Source organism: Leuciscus leuciscus (assembly GCF_965113295.1).
Source record: "Leuciscus leuciscus genome assembly, chromosome: 8".
NCBI lineage: Eukaryota > Metazoa > Chordata > Actinopteri > Cypriniformes > Leuciscidae > Leuciscus > Leuciscus leuciscus.
This window is the reverse complement of record NC_138732.1, coordinates 18,383,251-18,401,514: the sequence shown is the minus strand read 5'-3', so window position 1 is coordinate 18,401,514 and position 18,264 is coordinate 18,383,251. Positions and strand designations below refer to the sequence as shown.

General features: G+C 45.4%; 1 protein-coding gene across 2 annotated transcripts in view; it reads left to right on the top strand.

Moving 5' to 3' along the window:
* The first annotated feature begins 2,493 nt into the window (after positions 1 to 2,493).
* The window catches only part of rnf145a (ring finger protein 145a), a 36,465-nt gene continuing 20,694 nt past the window's right edge, over positions 2,494 to 18,264 (top strand). The window contains exons 1-2 of one of the 2 annotated variants that reach the window (XM_082177685.1): positions 2,494 to 2,757; positions 4,228 to 4,466. In XM_082177685.1, coding sequence (XP_082033811.1) covers positions 4,283 to 4,466 — 184 coding nt within the window. In that variant the 5' untranslated portion in view covers positions 2,494 to 2,757; positions 4,228 to 4,282. Of the gene's footprint in view, positions 2,758 to 4,222; positions 4,467 to 18,264 lie in introns of both variants that reach the window. The other variant, XM_082177684.1, reaches the window with a different exon arrangement.

Genomic DNA, 18,264 nt, shown 5'->3' with positions numbered 1-18,264 from the left:
CTCTGTAGATGATGCTTAATCATATGTTTATGCAGAAGGGAAGTACATGTCAACATGAGTAAATAAATGAGCCAGATGTGGTTTCACCACGAGAGGAGAAATTACTAGGGGTTTGGAGATGATAATTCCCCATAAAGCGTGATTAAGGTCATCAGTTTTTAACCACGTGCTTTGTTGTGTGAGTGTGAAAGCAGAGGCTGTCACACACTGGATAGACGTGATAATCCACAAAAAATGCTTGATGCAGAGGAACGATGAAAACACATTTATTCCATACATGGAAAATACAGGTAAACACCAGAATGAAACACGAGACAACGATCAGACGATGACAGAGGGTTTAAATACATAAAGGTAACAAGAGACTAAGTGAAGGAAAGATGTATGTGATTAGTTGACTTGGTAACAAACAAGGGTTTCTATGGAAACTAACAAGATTACAATGGAGTTAGTGTAACAGGAACTGAACCAAGGCAAACAAAGAACTGTTTTATGAAACTGACATAAAAAATCCAGGAGGGTGGTGGAGCGAAGGTGGAACAGGGGAAAGGATGGAGGGCCAGGCCTGTGTGGCGGAAGTGAGCCTAAAGACCAAGGTGGCGCTGACAGTTCAGGGAGCCAAGGCGGAGCTGGTAGTGACCAGGTTGGAACCGGCAGAGTAGGAGACCCCCAAGGCGGAGCAGGCAGAGCTGAAGACAACCAAAGGGGGGCTGAAGGTACAGGAGTCCACCAGGGCAGAGCAGAAGACCACCATAGTAGAGAAGACTAAACAGAAGACCCCCACGGTGGAGCAGGCGGAGTAGAGGACCACTGCAGAGCAGAAGACCCCCATGGCGGGAGCCTGGAACATCACAGTGCTGTCGGTGCTGGATATCACGGCAACACTGAAACATAGAGCACAGAGGGATTCACTGCCTCAATGGCCGTAACAGGGAGCTCAAAATTGGTTTCTGTGACCATGACTCAAAGAGCTCAAAGAGTTCATCTGCCTCAGTGGCTGTAACGGAGGCAACAGGGAACAATGGGAGTTCATAACCAGCCTCCGTGATCGTGACTGGACAGACAAAGGGTTCATATTCGGCCTCCTTGGATGTAACACGGCAGACAGAGAGTTAATAGTTGGCCACCTCTGCCTCAGTTGGAGCTGTAGTGGTAGCCGCTGCCTCTGGATGACCTGTGGGAGTGTATGCGAGCCAAACACACAAGATAGCGGTAGCCATCACAGACAGCACAGACAACAGTGGCAGTAACTCCGCAACCATCTGACCTGGATATGCTGAGACCACCAGATTTGAGGGAGCTGAGACCACTGGACTTCAGGGTGCTGAGACTGCTGAGACCAGGACTTGAGGGCCCTGAAACCAACGGACTTTAGAGCCCTGAAACCACTGGACTTGAGGGCACTAAGACCACCAGACTTGAGGGTGCTGAGACCACTCGGCTCGCTGCACTAACCTCAGTTGTGAATCCATCACGCTACCAGTCAGTTTCCTTCATCCCTGGACTGATCCAGTGATCAAGGAGATTCACGACAAACCAAGCTCCACGGCCATTGGGGAAACTTGAGGTGCGTGGGTCATGACATGCGGAGACTCTGGTGTGACGGCCATGCCATGACGTGACGAGACTCTGGCGTGGCGGCCATGACTTGACGAGACTCTGGCCTGGTCGGCCACGACATGACGAGACTCTGGTGTGGCGGCCATGACGTGATGAGACTCTGACGTGGTGGCCGTGACTAAATAAATACTAAATAAACAGGAACTGAACAAATTGGCACAACAAGACAAAAAGATAAAAGTCCTTGAAACAGAGATACAGGGAATCGTGACAGAGACAGTAGGCCTAATTCACTTTTCTTTTCTTTTTTAAATCTTGCATGAACTGGACACTTTATTTCCATACTTCACAACCCACCACAAAGACGCCATTTGAAATTAAACAACAGACTCCTGTAATTGTTTTAATTTATTTTATTATAAATAAATGAAGAGTTCAGATGCAAAAGCCATAAGTGCCATCTGAATTTTTCTTCTAGAATGATCATTTTTATAAAGCTTGTATATTTAAGTTCAGTAATTTCACTTAAATGGCAATGAAAATTACCTATGAATTGTCATTAAAGTGAAATTACTGAACTTAAATATGAGCTTGATAAAAATGATAATTCTAGAGGAAAATTTCAGATGACACTTGCATCTGAACTCTTCAAATATTAATATCTAAAAGTATATTTAATAAATAAAAATATTATTTTTAACTACATGGAAATAATTGTTATTAATCTAATCAAGTGAGAGATATTAATGTGAAGAGGCAGCATTACAGATAAAGTCCAATATATTTTTTTTATTATTCACAGCCCGTGATCTGGTTATAGCGCTCTTAATCTTTATAGCACAGTTGGCATTGTAAATGAGTCGTCTGGTCTGACTGCTTATCATTTCACCTACCCACCTCACCTCCTCTCTTCTTTCTTTTTCTTTCAGTCTTCAACGTGTGCCCTCATGATGCCACGGCGCTCGCTAATCCGCTCTCCACGGCGCACATGCTCAGTACCGATCACTGTGGCAATCTGTAATGGCTGCGGGATGATGTGATACGAGTCCCGGTGCCGCGCCGCGTCTCTTCGGTAGGAATGCTATTCCCTGAGACCGCCAACCACTCCATTCATTCCTCCGTCAACATGGTTGACATCCGACAGAAGAATAAAGGTCGGACATCGTAGGCGCGAGCACTTGGGAGAGTCATATTCGTGTAAGTTGAATGATATTTTTGGCTCTGTAAATTGTGGTTCATTGAGCTGAGGTCTGTCAGTGTTTGTTATCTGAGGTCACAACAGTTCAGCAGCATCTCTAGAGAGAAGGCACATAAATAGCCGCGTGCTGCATATAACGTTAGCTGCATTCAAATATTATACATAACGTGTGATTAAAGGCAACGATAGAGGTATTTGTTAACAAGTCTATCCTTTTATTAAAAACGTTTAACACCGGTTATCACAACGTGCTAAAGCAGCAGCATCGAGCCTTTGTAAAAATAACATCAACACATAAGATCCTCACGCTTGTTGTTCTTATTTACGTCGATAGGACTAAAAAATAAGTACATTTTGCAGAGGAGCTTTATTTAATCCTGCAACAGGCTCGTTGTGCGATCAGCCAGTTCCATACAATGTATTTTCAATGAGCTCGGGGTTACTATAGTTCATTTCGAGTTAATACTGGTTCTAGCACTAGAATAGCCTATACATTAGCGGGGTCTTATAAAATTGGAGTCTTATAAAAAGTTACTTTTGATAAGGATATGACCCCACCCAAAGGAAGTCCAAACGTCAAGTTCTTAAAAGTATATTCTTTTTTTACAGACAAGTAGGCCTATACATTTGAAATGTCTCAGTAACCACAAAGGTCATAGATATGACAAAAGTTAGACTACTCTTATGTAACACTCGTTAACAGAAATGCATTTGCCTACGAGGTAACCATAATAACAGTAGGCTGCCAGTGTTTCATTAATTATCCGTCTACACAAAACAAACATATAGGCTACTCTATTTATCACTTTATTATATATAGGCCTAGGCTATTGCATATGTGTATCTCAAAAAGACGTTTTATTTGTGACCATTTTTAGCGCAAAAACACAACAGATTTCGAAGTTACTTTACAAAAGAAGTTACAAAAATGTACTCCTCTCCCAAAAGTTGCACTCAGTGTGCTAGGTACTGTATACCGGTACTTGGCACACTGAGTGCAAAACAGATGCTTTGTATTTTCCATTATGTAACTATTTCCCTATATGAACAAGGTTACTGCTTACAGTGTTATGGGGAACTTTGACAATTAAGTTATTTGCAAACACATTATTTGCTAGGTTATGGTATACATTGCAGCATATTAGATTGATTAAGGCTCCGGCTTGTAATGTGTTTGTGTGAATTGTAATAGCAGGCAGCCCAAAGGAAACAAACAGGTTATGTAATAACCTGTGTTTGACTGTCCATTTTATATTTAATCTGTCTAATTATAGCCTGCATACAATCTTTTTGTATTTTTTGCTGTATTTGGTTGATACACGGAATAAATCATTTTGGTCTTGTTTTCAGAGGTTCTCTTGTACTTCGAGCTTGTCTTGAGACAGAAAACACCTTTTGTTAATGACTTAGAGTCATGAACGTTTATTTCTCTGTGTCTGTTTCTGTCTACCTCTCTCTTATCAGTGCAGTGCTGGTGTGTGATAGTGCCAGTGAATTGCGTGTGGTTGGCGGTAGTCAGGAGTGATGGCTGTGAAGGAGCGGGTGGAGGCGGTGCTGAATGTGGGCCTGCGGGTCCCCAGTATCATGTTGCTAGAGGTGCTGTACCGCTGGGATGTCAGCTCCTTCTTCCAGAAGATCCAGAGAAGCAGCCTCAACAACAACCCCCTCTTCCAGTACAAATACCTGGCCCTCTATCTTCACTATGTGGGTGAGTAACAAGCCTATTTTTATGTGATAATATTTGGGGTATACCATGGCAGACCTGCCAACCTGTACGCATTTTGCGTAGCTGATACGCATTTTGACCTCAAAGTACGCTGGTACGATTTGTCACTCTAAACTACTCAAAAACCTGGTGACTCCTCTGTGGACGCGCAGTCCTCAAATCAAGCAACAGCAAAAGAAGAAGAGTTCGACCAATCATAGCTGCTGGGTTCATTCCCCATATAGCAAGCGGGGATGATTGACAGATATGCGTAAGGCCTATCATTAAAAAGAGACTGAAAATCGACACCAATAAACAATCCCGCTCGATCCCCCTTCCACTCCTGTGGCCTGTCATCTGACTGATTTCATAAGCGAGGACAGTACAGTAGTCACGGTACTTCAAACTCCTGAAGGTAAACGGCCTGGGGTGGATGTGGAAAGTTGAAATATTGTATTGAGTTAACTTAATCCTTTGGATTCGATGATCACATGGGAGTGAGCGCATGGGTTATCTTAAAATACTCTGTTATTCATGGTCACTAAGATCAGAGGAAGACATCATTCAGCCATGCAAATTATAAAATGCTCGAGTAATGCTGAACAATAAATCTAAATAAATTTGAAATCGCTATGGCTTAGTGACTATGAAAGTGCTGTGATTTGTGGATTACTGATAAGCGCGAGTCTGGTGAAACAGGTGTTTATTTATTCATTCTCAGTGTTGAGAAACGTAGCTTGCATGTGTTACGTTATTGTGTTAATAATAACTGAAGTACCTAATTATGTTACATATGAACCACATATGAATGTAGCTTGGTAAAGATTTGTAAAGATCGGATGTGATTTTTAACTGTTCACACTATCTAAATCTGATCGGATTCCAATCAGATTTGCATAAAAATTGGATTTGGACTGACCTTAGATGTTTTTGTACGATCTACTTACGGCCTACCAGGGTTAGGCACATTTTTTTCTCCAAAAATCGTACGTTTCCCTACGAATTCATATAAATGACCACCTTGTAAAATAGTTGTTATCTCATGAGTTTGGGTTGGCTAAAGCATAACAATGCTGTTATAGAAGATAAAGTGTGGTTCCCTTTCAAGGGAACTCCCGTTGCGTCGAGAAAATGACGCTGTGGGAACGCTTTGCGTGATGACGTCTTGAAGCACATGTAAAATCAGTCCAATGGTGTGGCGGAACGTCAGAGGCGGGTGACGTCACGTACCAGGAAGCTATAAAAGCCGGCCCGAAACAGAAAACGAAAGCTTTCTGAGTCTTCAGTTGCGCTCTGTGTTGAAATCTGTCCTTGTTATTTGGTGTTGTCTGTCTCTATATATATATATTGATTCAGTTATGGCGAGCAAGCAGCAGTATCGAGTGTGTGTCCATCCCTGCCCGCGTTATTTAACGGGAGGTGACACACACACTCTTTGTGTTGTTTGTTTGGGAGAGGAGCATGCCCAGTCAGCACTCGAGGGTGGTGACTGTGAGCATTGCTGTGCGCTTCCATTGCGTACGCTCCGATCCCGTTTGGCTCGGTTCAATCCCGACCACGTTCCCCAGGGCTCGGGTCCCGCCGCGGCTGAGGCTCGGCGGCGATCTCAGACCTGGGGTTCGCAAATGGATCTGTCAGTGGATGTTGAGACGGGCTCTGCCTTATCTCAGCATCAATCTGACAGATCCAGTGCCTCTCATCAGGGTGCGGAAGCACGCGCTGCGGTTTCTTCCCCCCTGATAGAGGCACCAATGCTGCAATTGTCCAGCTCTGAGGAGTTGGATGTTGTGAGTGTTGAAGCTGAGTCTGAGGATTCGCCACCTCAGTCTCACGCGTTTGAGGAACTGCTCGATGTTATTACTAGAGCAGTTGACAGACTTTCCATTGAGTGGCCAGAGGATAGGCAGGACGTTCGCTCAAAAAGCAAGCTTGACGAACGCTTCCTGCCATCTCGTGCGCAGCCCCAGCGCAGGAGTCTTCCGTTTTTCCCCGATCTCCACACCGAGGTGTCGAGATCGTGGGAAAAACCAGTGTCGTACAGAGTATTTTCACCACACACATCCCACTACTCTTCCATTTATAAATATAAAGAGCATGGTTATGGGGAGATGCCGAAGGTGGAAGAGACGCTTGCGAGCTATCTCTCTCCAGCAACGGCATCTTCCCTGAAGACTCCTACACTTCCATCTAAGCCAGTAAAAATAACATCTTCCCTGGTTCATAAATCGTATGCAGCCGCTGGTCAGGCAGCAGCGTGTCTGCATACGATGTCTATTATGCAAGCCTATCAGGCTGAACTGCTGGGTGATTTAGAGGAGGGCGGGGGTATTGGTCCCGACACTGTGGCTGAACTACGCAGAGCCACAGATTTGTCTCTCAGGGCCACCAAGGAGACCGCCAGATCAATTGGGCGGTCTATGGCAGCCCTGGTGGCCACTGAGAGGCATCTGTGGCTCAATCTGAGCGACATTAAAGATAAAGAAAAAAATGTTCTCTTAGATGCTCCGGTCTCCACGGTTGGTCTATTTGGCGATGCAGTTAATAGTGCAGTAGCAAAATCACAGGAAGCTGCCAAACAAGCAGCTGCTCTCCAAAGACTTCTCCCCCGCCGTTCTTTCTATGAGGCTGCTGAGCGGGAGCAGCCTCACTCCTCTAAAAAGAGCGCTGAGCACCGTGCCACTCAGAAACAGAGCGTTTCCTCCCGTGCTCCCCCACAAAAACCTCGGGGACACGGAGGGCGCGCTCAAACCCAGCAGTCTTCGAGGGGTAGAACGGATCTGCGGACCGTTCTTACCGCCAAGAAGGCTGCTGGGAAAAAGTCCTGACGTCCGAGGACCCAGGACAAATGAGGGTAGTCCCCCCCGAAGCAGAGCGGTTAACACCTCATTTTACGGTGCCCGTCTCTCTTCGGTACCCTCAGGGGACCGTTCTGCCAACCCTGCCGCCTCCGGTGTTACAGGGCGCAGCGGTCTCCGGCGAGCACATATCTCAAGGTCCACCCGGAAACGTAGTGGCCTCGGGATGCCCGCCCCCTCTGAGGAGGGTGCTAGAGCAGTCTGTTCGGTCGTTCCCTGCCGGTTCGCCGTTACAGGGCGTCGAACAGGCTACTCAACAGCAACAAAATCCAGAAACCAGTCTCGAGAGGCTGGTACCTCTAGTAGAATCTTTGACAGCGTGGAAGCTACTGTCAAATGTTTCTCGTTGGGTCCTGCAGACCGTGGAAAAAGGGTATCAGATACAATTCAAGAAACGCCCACCTCGGTTTATGGGGGTCCTGCCCACAGTGGTGGGCCCCGAGCAGGTTCTGGTTATGGAACAGGAAGTAAACACTCTGTTAGAGAAAGGGGCCATAGAATATGTACCTCCCTCCAGCAGGGAAACCGGGTTTTACAGCCGGTACTTCATAGTTCCAAAAAAGGACGGGGGATTGCGTCCCATTTTAGATCTTCGAGTTCTGAACGAGTCAGTCATGCAGCTCAAGTTCAAAATGTTAACATTGAGGCAGATCGTGCCACAGATCAGGTCCGAGGACTGGTTTGTCACGATAGACCTCAAGGACGCATATTTCCATATATCCATCCGTCCGTGTCATTGGAAGTTCCTGAGGTTTGCTTTCGGGGGCAAAGCATACCAATGTAGCGAATATGCATCTGGGTAAATATGAATTAGCTCAAGAATATGGGGAATCTTGGGATATTAATATCTATGACACATGGTCATAATTCATAAGTCGCATGTACATTTATTTATTTTTTTATTATAGGAAATGCCTCGTTCTGTAACTGGTCTGACCAACCTTTAACTCGGCCAGCGAGTAGATGTAAGGTCAGTACAGTTAAGAAGGGGTATTCACAAACTCCACTAAAGTTTAGGTTCTGGCCAAGAACATTAAACTTTATTGAGTTTATTAATTAAAACTACTGAATGTAGTCTAATATTATAGAGCCTGTAGCTTTATAGATCTTTTGTTTCATTGACTTTATAAAAAGTGGGTTTTCAAACACAGAGACAGTTAAAAGTATAAATGGGTTTATTAATAAAATGGCACACGCTAGAGATTATAAGCTACAAATATAAACGTACGTAAAATGCAAACGAGAAAACAGACACACATTTAACCGAACAAAAACATAAAACATAGCATGACGTGATCGGAATGAATGACATGAAAGAAAGAAAGAAAGAAAGAAAGATATAAGATATGGAGGGTAACTTAATTCACAGACCTAAGACCTAGACACCTGGAACAGCTTTTATAGGAATCAATATACTTGCGAGATGTGGTACTCTTTCAGTGTGATGCTGAAAAGGGGACGCGCGTGCGCGTGTCCGGCTGGTTTGCGTCTAGCTTCTTCTTCTGGGTCGTTTCGAAAAACGATGTAAAGGCTCACTTGAATTTAACGTTACCGGAAAAGTTCAGATTCGTCTCCCGGGATGGGAGAGGCTGGAAATCTTAGTTGCAACGAACGGGAGCTACGACTCGAACATGTGTTGGTCCGAGGAGAAGGCCAGGGCCTCCTTCAGATGTTCCTTGGAGAAACGCTGCGCCGAGGAAGAGGGTCCAGAGAAGTTGGATGAGTTGAGTTGGAAGGATGAGAGAAGAGAAGAGAAGAGATGAGGGGGTTTCTGCCTTTTAACAAACATCTGTTTACGCCTTCTCTTGGAACGACAGCGAATCAGATTGTCTTTTCTGAAGCGGGAAAATTCTCTTTGTGTGAAGAAGAAAACGCCTACTTTCACCATATGTCTTATGAGAGAAAGAATTCATATTTCTTCTTAAGATTGTACACCTGGAACAATACATCTTACTGTAATACTATGTGCGGGACTGGTTGAATTAAAACAGGGCGGTCAGACAGATACCAAGAATTACAGGTAGATATTGGACACACATAACATTATGTTCATATGCATCATTACACACAAATAAAGCTTGCTTAAACACACAATAAAATGGTCAGTATTTCCGTTATGGCATGTGAAGACACTTGAGAAACACAGGAATACATATCAAACATTTGAAGAGTTTTCTCTGAAATGTTCCATGTGTGTTAAGGTGTTGGAATGTTGGCTTGTAAAGGAGCTGGATGAGTTGCAGCTTTGGAGCCATAAAAGTTTATGACCAGGTTCGAGTTACAAGACACTATGGAGTGATTTCCTTTCAATGAATCTTCGGAATTAAAGATTTTACTCTAGCAAACCACACCTCTATTATAAATTTGTAATGAATGGTAAAATGAAATTTTACTATGTGGAAGTCCATATATGGAAATGTGCTTCAGTTGCATCTCGTGGTGGGTTTCTGGTTGAAAGTCCACGAGTGTGTGTGTGTGTGTGTGTGTGTGTGTGTGTGTGTCTTCTGGAATGTCACGAGGCCAGCCGAACTGGCGCTGGCAAATTGCTCCTCGTGGGGCAATTATTAACCAGTACGGACACAAGACGATGTGTCTTCCCATATGATCACTTAACGCGAGAAGCAGATGTCGTTGTGGCTACATTCCCCCTTTTTGTTAAACGAAATTCGGGATGGAATTCGTTGAACAACAAATAGGCACAACGAGTGTCAGGGCGTTGTCGGTGACCGTGGAGATGCACATCACCGTGCTAGACTTCTCTGAGTGTGAGTCCTGCCTTGGCAGTCAGGAGTCGGGGGTGTTCTTTCTCCATGCGATGTCGGATGCCAGACCTGGTGAGTGTGGCTGCTTTCTCGCGAACCACTGCGGCCTGCATCCTGTTAGAGGCGATAGGGAGAGAGAGAGAGAGAGAGAAGGAGAAAAAAAAAAAATTTCCAGCGATGGAGGTCCTTAGTTGGTTTAGGACAGTCTTTTTGGTTCGCTGAGGTTGGTATGCCACATGCTTTGATGTCCCATGCATGGCTTTTTGGCACATGTGGCGTCATTGTTACGCCTGCCCCCCCCCCTTGTGCTTTGTGGCTTTACGAGCTGTGGCGCTGTGATGGCAACAGGTGCACAATGCGTATTGAAGTCTTGTGAACGCAACATGTGCGTGGTGGCAGACAGCTGTCTGAGGCACTGGTTGTCAGTGAGCTCGGATGGCCTGCGAGGGTGGTGGAGGGGTAAGTGGTGGCGCAGACATTGGTTTGGTTACTCAACTGCAGGTCAGTCAGGACCTTGAAGCAGTAGGTGTCAGTGTTCGTTTTCTGTGTCTGTGTCAGACGTGGCTGCACTGTCTTCATCTGTGATGTAAGAAGACTCTGCCTCACCAGTGTTCTGGAGAGAGTGGTTACAGGTTCGACGGTCTGGGCTTGGAGTTCTGGACGGCGGGTGATGCTGGTTCCAGAATCTTTCTGAGCGGTCGGTCCGACGCTTTGGACGGGCACCGTCACAGTCGTGCCGCCACCTGCTGTCTGGTTCTGAGCGGTGCTCAGAGACGGAGTGAATTGTGTGTGTCTTTACCGTCTTTTCATCCATGGCCCTTTGCTTGGTGTAAGCCTTGTGGGCTAAGTCTCTGAGTTCTCGAGTAGACATGGTTCGTGGGCAGACGAGCACGCCGAGATGTTTACTCACGGTGCTATGCAGGTTCCGCAGAAACAAAGTTCTAAAGGTTATATCTTCTTCCATATCTGGTGTGTTGGTTGCTCCGAAGAACGTTTGTCGGAGTCGGTCATAATAGGAGTGTGGGTGTTCAAGTCGGGCCTGTTTCATGTCGAGGGCCGTGATAAACCCTTGGTCTGATTCTGGGTCAGAGAATTCGCGGATCAACGCTTGTCGCAGTTGCTTGTAATCTGCTTTGACAGGCTGTGGTTGGCGATCCAGAAAACTACGCACCTCTCTGCTTGAGGTGATTCTTACCAGGTACAATTTGTCCCAAGCTGTCGCGTTGGCGACAGTTTGCAGGTGAAAGTCAATGTCTTGAAGGTACGCATGAACACTGCAGTCTCCGGCAAACGTAGGAATGTTTCTGGCCATCTTGTTGAGGTTTGTTGGACGAGAGCTGTTGCTGGGGGCCCAATCCGTCTGGAGAGGATTCTGACCCTTTACAGCTCTTGGTGTTTGGCTGACAGGCGTGGTGTTGTGCAGTGGGCTTTCGCCCCCCTTTTCAGCTCTGGGTGTGTGGCTGAAAGGCGCAGACTCGCTGGAAGGGGGAAATGGTGTGAGATGTTCTTCCCCTTCCCGGTCGCGGTTGAAACTGTAAGCATGTCTCAGTTCTCTGCGAACCATGTCTAGTTCGTCTTCGAGATCGTGTCTCTGCTGAATGAGCTGATGGATTTTAGTCTCTGCTCTCTCAAGGAGAGCTTCAGCCCGTTGGAGCCTTTCGTTGAGTTCCTTCCGGGTGTTTTCCTCCGACTGCTGTCTTTGATCTGTGTGCAGACGAAGATCGTCCAGGGCTCTTTGAAGTCTTTCAACTTCCTGTTGTAGCGTTGTGTCCGTCTCGTCCTCTTCCTCGGTCAGGAAGATTAGCTGGTCTAGCCGACTCTGTGTGTGGGCTCGGTCCTTCCGGGCTTCTGTGGCCTGGAGCTGTAGTGCGGCTGCCTTCTGTTCCATATCGAGGCTGAGCCTTTCGCTGGCCCAGGCCTTGGTGACGAGGTTGAGTGCGATTTTCCGAAGATTTTGGCCAGCTGCTCGTGGTCGTACTTCTGGGTTAGCTCGACATCTCTGCTTACTGTGGTGAGAGAAGCACAGCACACACAAAAAGAGACACAATGCAAGTTTGTTTTAGGGTTAATGAGCTATACTCATACGGGCTATGCCGTTTATGAGAATTTCGGGGCTAACTGATGCCGACAGTTAGCTGAGCCAATTTCGTGGGTATGGATGAAACCCACAATAGAAATTTGGACAGGCGGTAGCCTGGGGGGGGGGGTCGTCTAGCGACGCCCGCTTTGATCGTCACTCTATTATTCAGCTTTTCCTGGGGTCTCTCTTAGGTTCTGTGTCTAAGTGAAATGAAAGAAACAAATCACAACAGAGTGGAGAAATAGACAAGGTTGAAGGTAGGGAAGATCAGAGGGAAACACAACACAAGGAAGTGAATTGGTCTGCAATGAAATGTCGCAAACAATAACACGGGGAGCGTTATTTAAGGAAAATAAATCAAATAAGATAAAATAAAATAAAATAAAGAGGCCTAAGCCTTATTAACACTGCGAGAGTTCCTGATCGGGCCAGGAGATGCGTGGGTTATGGGGACAGGACCTCGAAAGAAGGTGTGTCTTAGAGAGAGAAAGGTGGGTCTAAGCACTTAAAATACCCCGAAGGAATAGCTAGTATTCTGTGGTTCATAATAAGTGGATGGGTTCTATCAAATTTTAGTTTACCTGGGGTGAATAGAGGTCATCCAGGTGGAAACCAGCGGGCGCGGTCAGACTCTCCGACGGTTCCAACACCAGACAGAGCGCCGTGTCAGTAACGCCGGACAGATGATCCCCGCCCACCGGAAACCACCAGGGATGACTTTTGGATTACCACAGTGCACTGACTGAGTCCTGCCAATAGATACACAATAAGGGATTAAAATGTTAGACTTAAAGTAAATTAAGGCTTTCTGGTTTCATCAAATTGAGTAAATAGGTATGCAGGAGTCAGAGGCAAAGGCTTTACTAAAATAATGATACAACAAAAAGGAAATTACGATAATTGGTTGTAATTATCAGAATAACCTACCCCCCCCCCTTGGAGAGACTGGAGAAAGAGGGAAGAGAAAAATAATTATCAATGAAATAAAATTTGAATAAACAACACAGGTTTGAGACGCAGGCAGAGGAAAAGGCCCCGGCAGTGGGTTTGTGCCACAAGGGTGAGGGCCGTGTTTCCTCTCAGTGGTCCACCTGGTTGAATAGACACAATTTGAAAAATGCAAACTTGTTTAAATTAAAATTCAAATAAGCATGCAATGAGAGGTCCAAAATAATAATAATAAGGAAGGAAAGAAAATTAGAATGATAACAGTGATGTATCAATACTAAAAATAATCAAAACTGAAATTCAGAATGACTTCCTATAATCCTTACAATAACACTGAGGTTATTCGTATGGATCAAAAAAAATAATCAAACGAAAAGGGGAGCAAGGAGACACTTCAATTGCAGACTGGGGGTTAAACAGATATTGATAAGTCGACCCAAGATCGCCACACGGTGGCGTGCTTCTTCCTAGGTGGACCTATCAATGAACTGAGTGAATCGAATCTAAGTTTTTAATTCGAAAAGTTTTCTTTTTTTCGAACTTCACTTGAGGTGTGAAAATCAAAACAGAAAAGAGAGTTGTCTAACTCCAAATAACACCAGCATAAGCTAAGCTTTGAATGCAGGTAAGTATTTGGGAGCTAGACTCGGGGAAAAGGAGAGAAAATTAAATTGAAAGCAGGTATTATCTTAGAACGCCACGAGATGGCGTAGTTGCGCTCGCGCAGGCTGACGTCAGTGGGAGGCGACGCTCACGCAGGATGACGTCGGTGGGGGCGCGTAATTTGAAAACTGCCCCAGACTTAGAGGCTGCCCTCTAGTGTCGGTCAGTGGCGTAATTCAGCAGATTTTTTTTTTTTCTGTGGAATCACGTGGTGTTTTGCGCTTCTGTTGCATGCGGAAGACTGACGCGAGTTTCACAACATGTGACTAACAGGAATTACACATTATGCATTACACATTGAGACGGTTTTAGAATAAGAACAGGGATTATCATCTTTTCTTAATTCATAAAACTGGTCTCCAATTTACACATTATATATTATACACATGAGACGGTTTAAAGAAGGAGAACAGGGATTATCATCCGTTTTCTTAATTCATAAAACTGGCCTCCAATTACATATTATACATGGTTTACAATAACAACAGGTATTAAAACTTCGTGTTTTAATCACTAGAAACTGTGAGCAAACAGGCGTTGAACATCTATTTACTTAAGCTGTGAGCACACCAGGCATCAGAACAGCTGTGAGCAGGACTTATCATCTGCTCATCTCCCATAAGCATTAATCAAAATAGCACTTTTATGATTTTTGCGTAGGTTTACGAAATTGGATCGCGAGGCCAATTTCTGACCAGGAGTTTACCGTTAACGTATTAATAAGGCCTATTACGACTGAAAAACTATCAGATTTACGTCTTCGTCCTAAAAGAGATCCTTCGTCTTCATTTAGTCGGTTTAAATCATGTTACATGTATCAACTGCAAAGAGTTTTGTTTCGTCTTTACAGAGACAGATGTAATGTCATGAACTGCAGTTTTAGCAGAGCTGGGCTGGCTTTGTGCCCGCCATCAGCTGGGTGAGTTCGCCTTGGCGACTTTTCTCACAATTCAAAACGCGCGTATAGCCTACAATTATTAATACCAATAATACACATTCAACTGAAACTGAATTTGCCCACAAAAATGAAGTTTGAAACTGCTCGAAATATCTCCACCAAAAATGTAGCGAATATGCATCTGGGTAAATATGAATTAGCTCAAGAATATGGGGAATCTTGGGATATTAATATCTATGACACATGGTCATAATTCATAAGTCGCATGTACATTTATTTATTTTTTTATTATAGGAAATGCCTCGTTCTGTAACTGGTCTGACCAACCTTTAACTCGGCCAGCGAGTAGATGTAAGGTCAGTACAGTTAAGAAGGGGTATTCACAAACTCCACTAAAGTTTAGGTTCTGGCCAAGAACATTAAACTTTATTGAGTTTATTAATTAAAACTACTGAATGTAGTCTAATATTATAGAGCCTGTAGCTTTATAGATCTTTTGTTTCATTGACTTTATAAAAAGTGGGTTTTCAAACACAGAGACAGTTAAAAGTATAAATGGGTTTATTAATAAAATGGCACACGCTAGAGATTATAAGCTACAAATATAAACGTACGTAAAATGCAAACGAGAAAACAGACACACATTTAACCGAACAAAAACATAAAACATAGCATGACGTGATCGGAATGAATGACATGAAAGAAAGAAAGAAAGAAAGAAAGATATAAGATATGGAGGGTAACTTAATTCACAGACCTAAGACCTAGACACCTGGAACAGCTTTTATAGGAATCAATATACTTGCGAGATGTGGTACTCTTTCAGTGTGATGCTGAAAAGGGGACGCGCGTGCGCGTGTCCGGCTGGTTTGCGTCTAGCTTCTTCTTCTGGGTCGTTTCGAAAAACGATGTAAAGGCTCACTTGAATTTAACGTTACCGGAAAAGTTCAGATTCGTCTCCCGGGATGGGAGAGGCTGGAAATCTTAGTTGCAACGAACGGGAGCTACGACTCGAACATGTGTTGGTCCGAGGAGAAGGCCAGGGCCTCCTTCAGATGTTCCTTGGAGAAACGCTGCGCCGAGGAAGAGGGTCCAGAGAAGTTGGATGAGTTGAGTTGGAAGGATGAGAGAAGAGAAGAGAAGAGATGAGGGGGTTTCTGCCTTTTAACAAACATCTGTTTACGCCTTCTCTTGGAACGACAGCGAATCAGATTGTCTTTTCTGAAGCGGGAAAATTCTCTTTGTGTGAAGAAGAAAACGCCTACTTTCACCATATGTCTTATGAGAGAAAGAATTCATATTTCTTCTTAAGATTGTACACCTGGAACAATACATCTTACTGTAATACTATGTGCGGGACTGGTTGAATTAAAACAGGGCGGTCAGACAGATACCAAGAATTACAGGTAGATATTGGACACACATAACATTATGTTCATATGCATCATTACACACAAATAAAGCTTGCTTAAACACACAATAAAATGGTCAGTATTTCCGTTATGGCATGTGAAGACACTTGAGAAACACAGGAATACATATCAAACATTTGAAGAGTTTTCTCTGAAATGTTCCATGTGTGTTAAGGTGTTGGAATGTTGGCTTGTAAAGGAGCTGGATGAGTTGCAGCTTTGGAGCCATAAAAGTTTATGACCAGGTTCGAGTTACAAGACACTATGGAGTGATTTCCTTTCAATGAATCTTCGGAATTAAAGATTTTACTCTAGCAAACCACACCTCTATTATAAATTTGTAATGAATGGTAAAATGAAATTTTACTATGTGGAAGTCCATATATGGAAATGTGCTTCAGTTGCATCTCGTGGTGGGTTTCTGGTTGAAAGTCCACGAGTGTGTGTGTGTGTGTGTGTGTGTGTGTGTGTGTGTCTTCTGGAATGTCACGAGGCCAGCCGAACTGGCGCTGGCAAATTGCTCCTCGTGGGGCAATTATTAACCAGTACGGACACAAGACGATGTGTCTTCCCATATGATCACTTAACGCGAGAAGCAGATGTCGTTGTGGCTACACCAATATCGAGTTCTTCCATTCGGCCTAGCTTTATCACCCCGCACTTTCACCAAATGCATGGATGCAGCTCTGGCGCCACTGCGCCTCCAGGGTATTCGCATTATGAACTACATCGACGATTGGTTGATTTTAGCTCATTCGCATCAGATGGCGGTTCAACATCGAGATGTTGTTCTCGCCCACATGAAAGAGTTGGGGTTACGGCTGAACGCCAAGAAGAGTGTGCTTTCTCCACTACAGAGGACCACTTTTCTAGGCGTGGTTTGGGATTCTGTGTCGATGCAGGCGCGCCTGTCACCGCCACGGATAGATTCCATCCTTGCAGCTGTGAAAAGTGTAAAGCTAGGTCAGCTACTCACTGTCAAACAGTTCCAGAGACTGTTGGGTCTCATGGCAGCAGCTTCCAACGTGATACCTTTTGGACTGCTACACATGAGGCCCCTGCAGTGGTGGCTCAGGACCAGGGGGTTTTCCCCGAGGGGCAACCCATTTCGCACAATCAAGGTCACGCGGCGATGCCTACGTGCCTTGGTTATGTGGAAGAAGCCTTGGTTCCTGTCCCAGGGCCCAGTGTTGGGAGCTCCTTGTCGTCGCAAATTGCTAACGACGGATGCTTCCCTCACGGGCTGGGGAGCGATCCTGGAGGGTCGCTCGGCTCAAGGTCTGTGGGAAGACCATCATCGTTCCTGGCATATCAATCGCCTAGAGATGTTAGCTGTCTTCCGGGCTCTGAGGAGCTTTATCACAGATCTCAGGGGGCACCATGTGCTAGTACATACGGACAACACATCGGTAGTCGCCTATATCAACCACCAAGGGGGTTTGCGCTCGCGCCCGTTATCCAACTTGGCACGCCATATCCTCTTGTGGTCCCAGGGGAAGTTACTGTCACTCAGGGCAGCTTACATCCCCGGGGTACAGAATATAGGAGCAGACACTCTGTCGAGGCAGGGGCCGAGGCCCGGGGAATGGAGGCTCCACCCCGAGGTGGTGGAGCTGATATGGAGGGAGTTTGGCCAAGCACAAGTGGATCTGTTTGCGTCTCGAGAGACGTCTCACTGTCCACTTTGGTTCTCCCTCACGCATCCAGCTCCTCTGGGACTGGATGCTATGGTACAGACGTGGCCGAGGCTACGTCTGTACGCCTTTCCCCCAGTTGCTCTGCTCCCGGGAGTTCTGGAAAGAGTTCGCAGGGACCGGGTCCATCTACTTCTTATAGCCCCGCGCTGGCCGGGCAGAGTATGGTTTCCCGATCTTGTGTCCCTCCTCGACGGGCATCCTCTGGAGTTACCCGTCAGGAGGGACCTTCTGTCCCAGGCAGAGGGCTCGATATTTCACCCTCGGCCAGAACTGTGGAACCTGTGGGCTTGGCCTCTGAGGGGGCCCAGCTCATAGAGTCAGGTCTCTCAACCGAGGTTGTTGAGACCATTCTACAGTCCAGAGCTCCCTCCACGAGGAAACTTTATGCCCTGAAGTGGAGAGTTTTCACTTCCTGGTGTAGTGACCGTCGGTTGGACCCAGTCCACTGCCCAATTGGTACAGTGCTGGAGTTCCTGCAGGACCGGT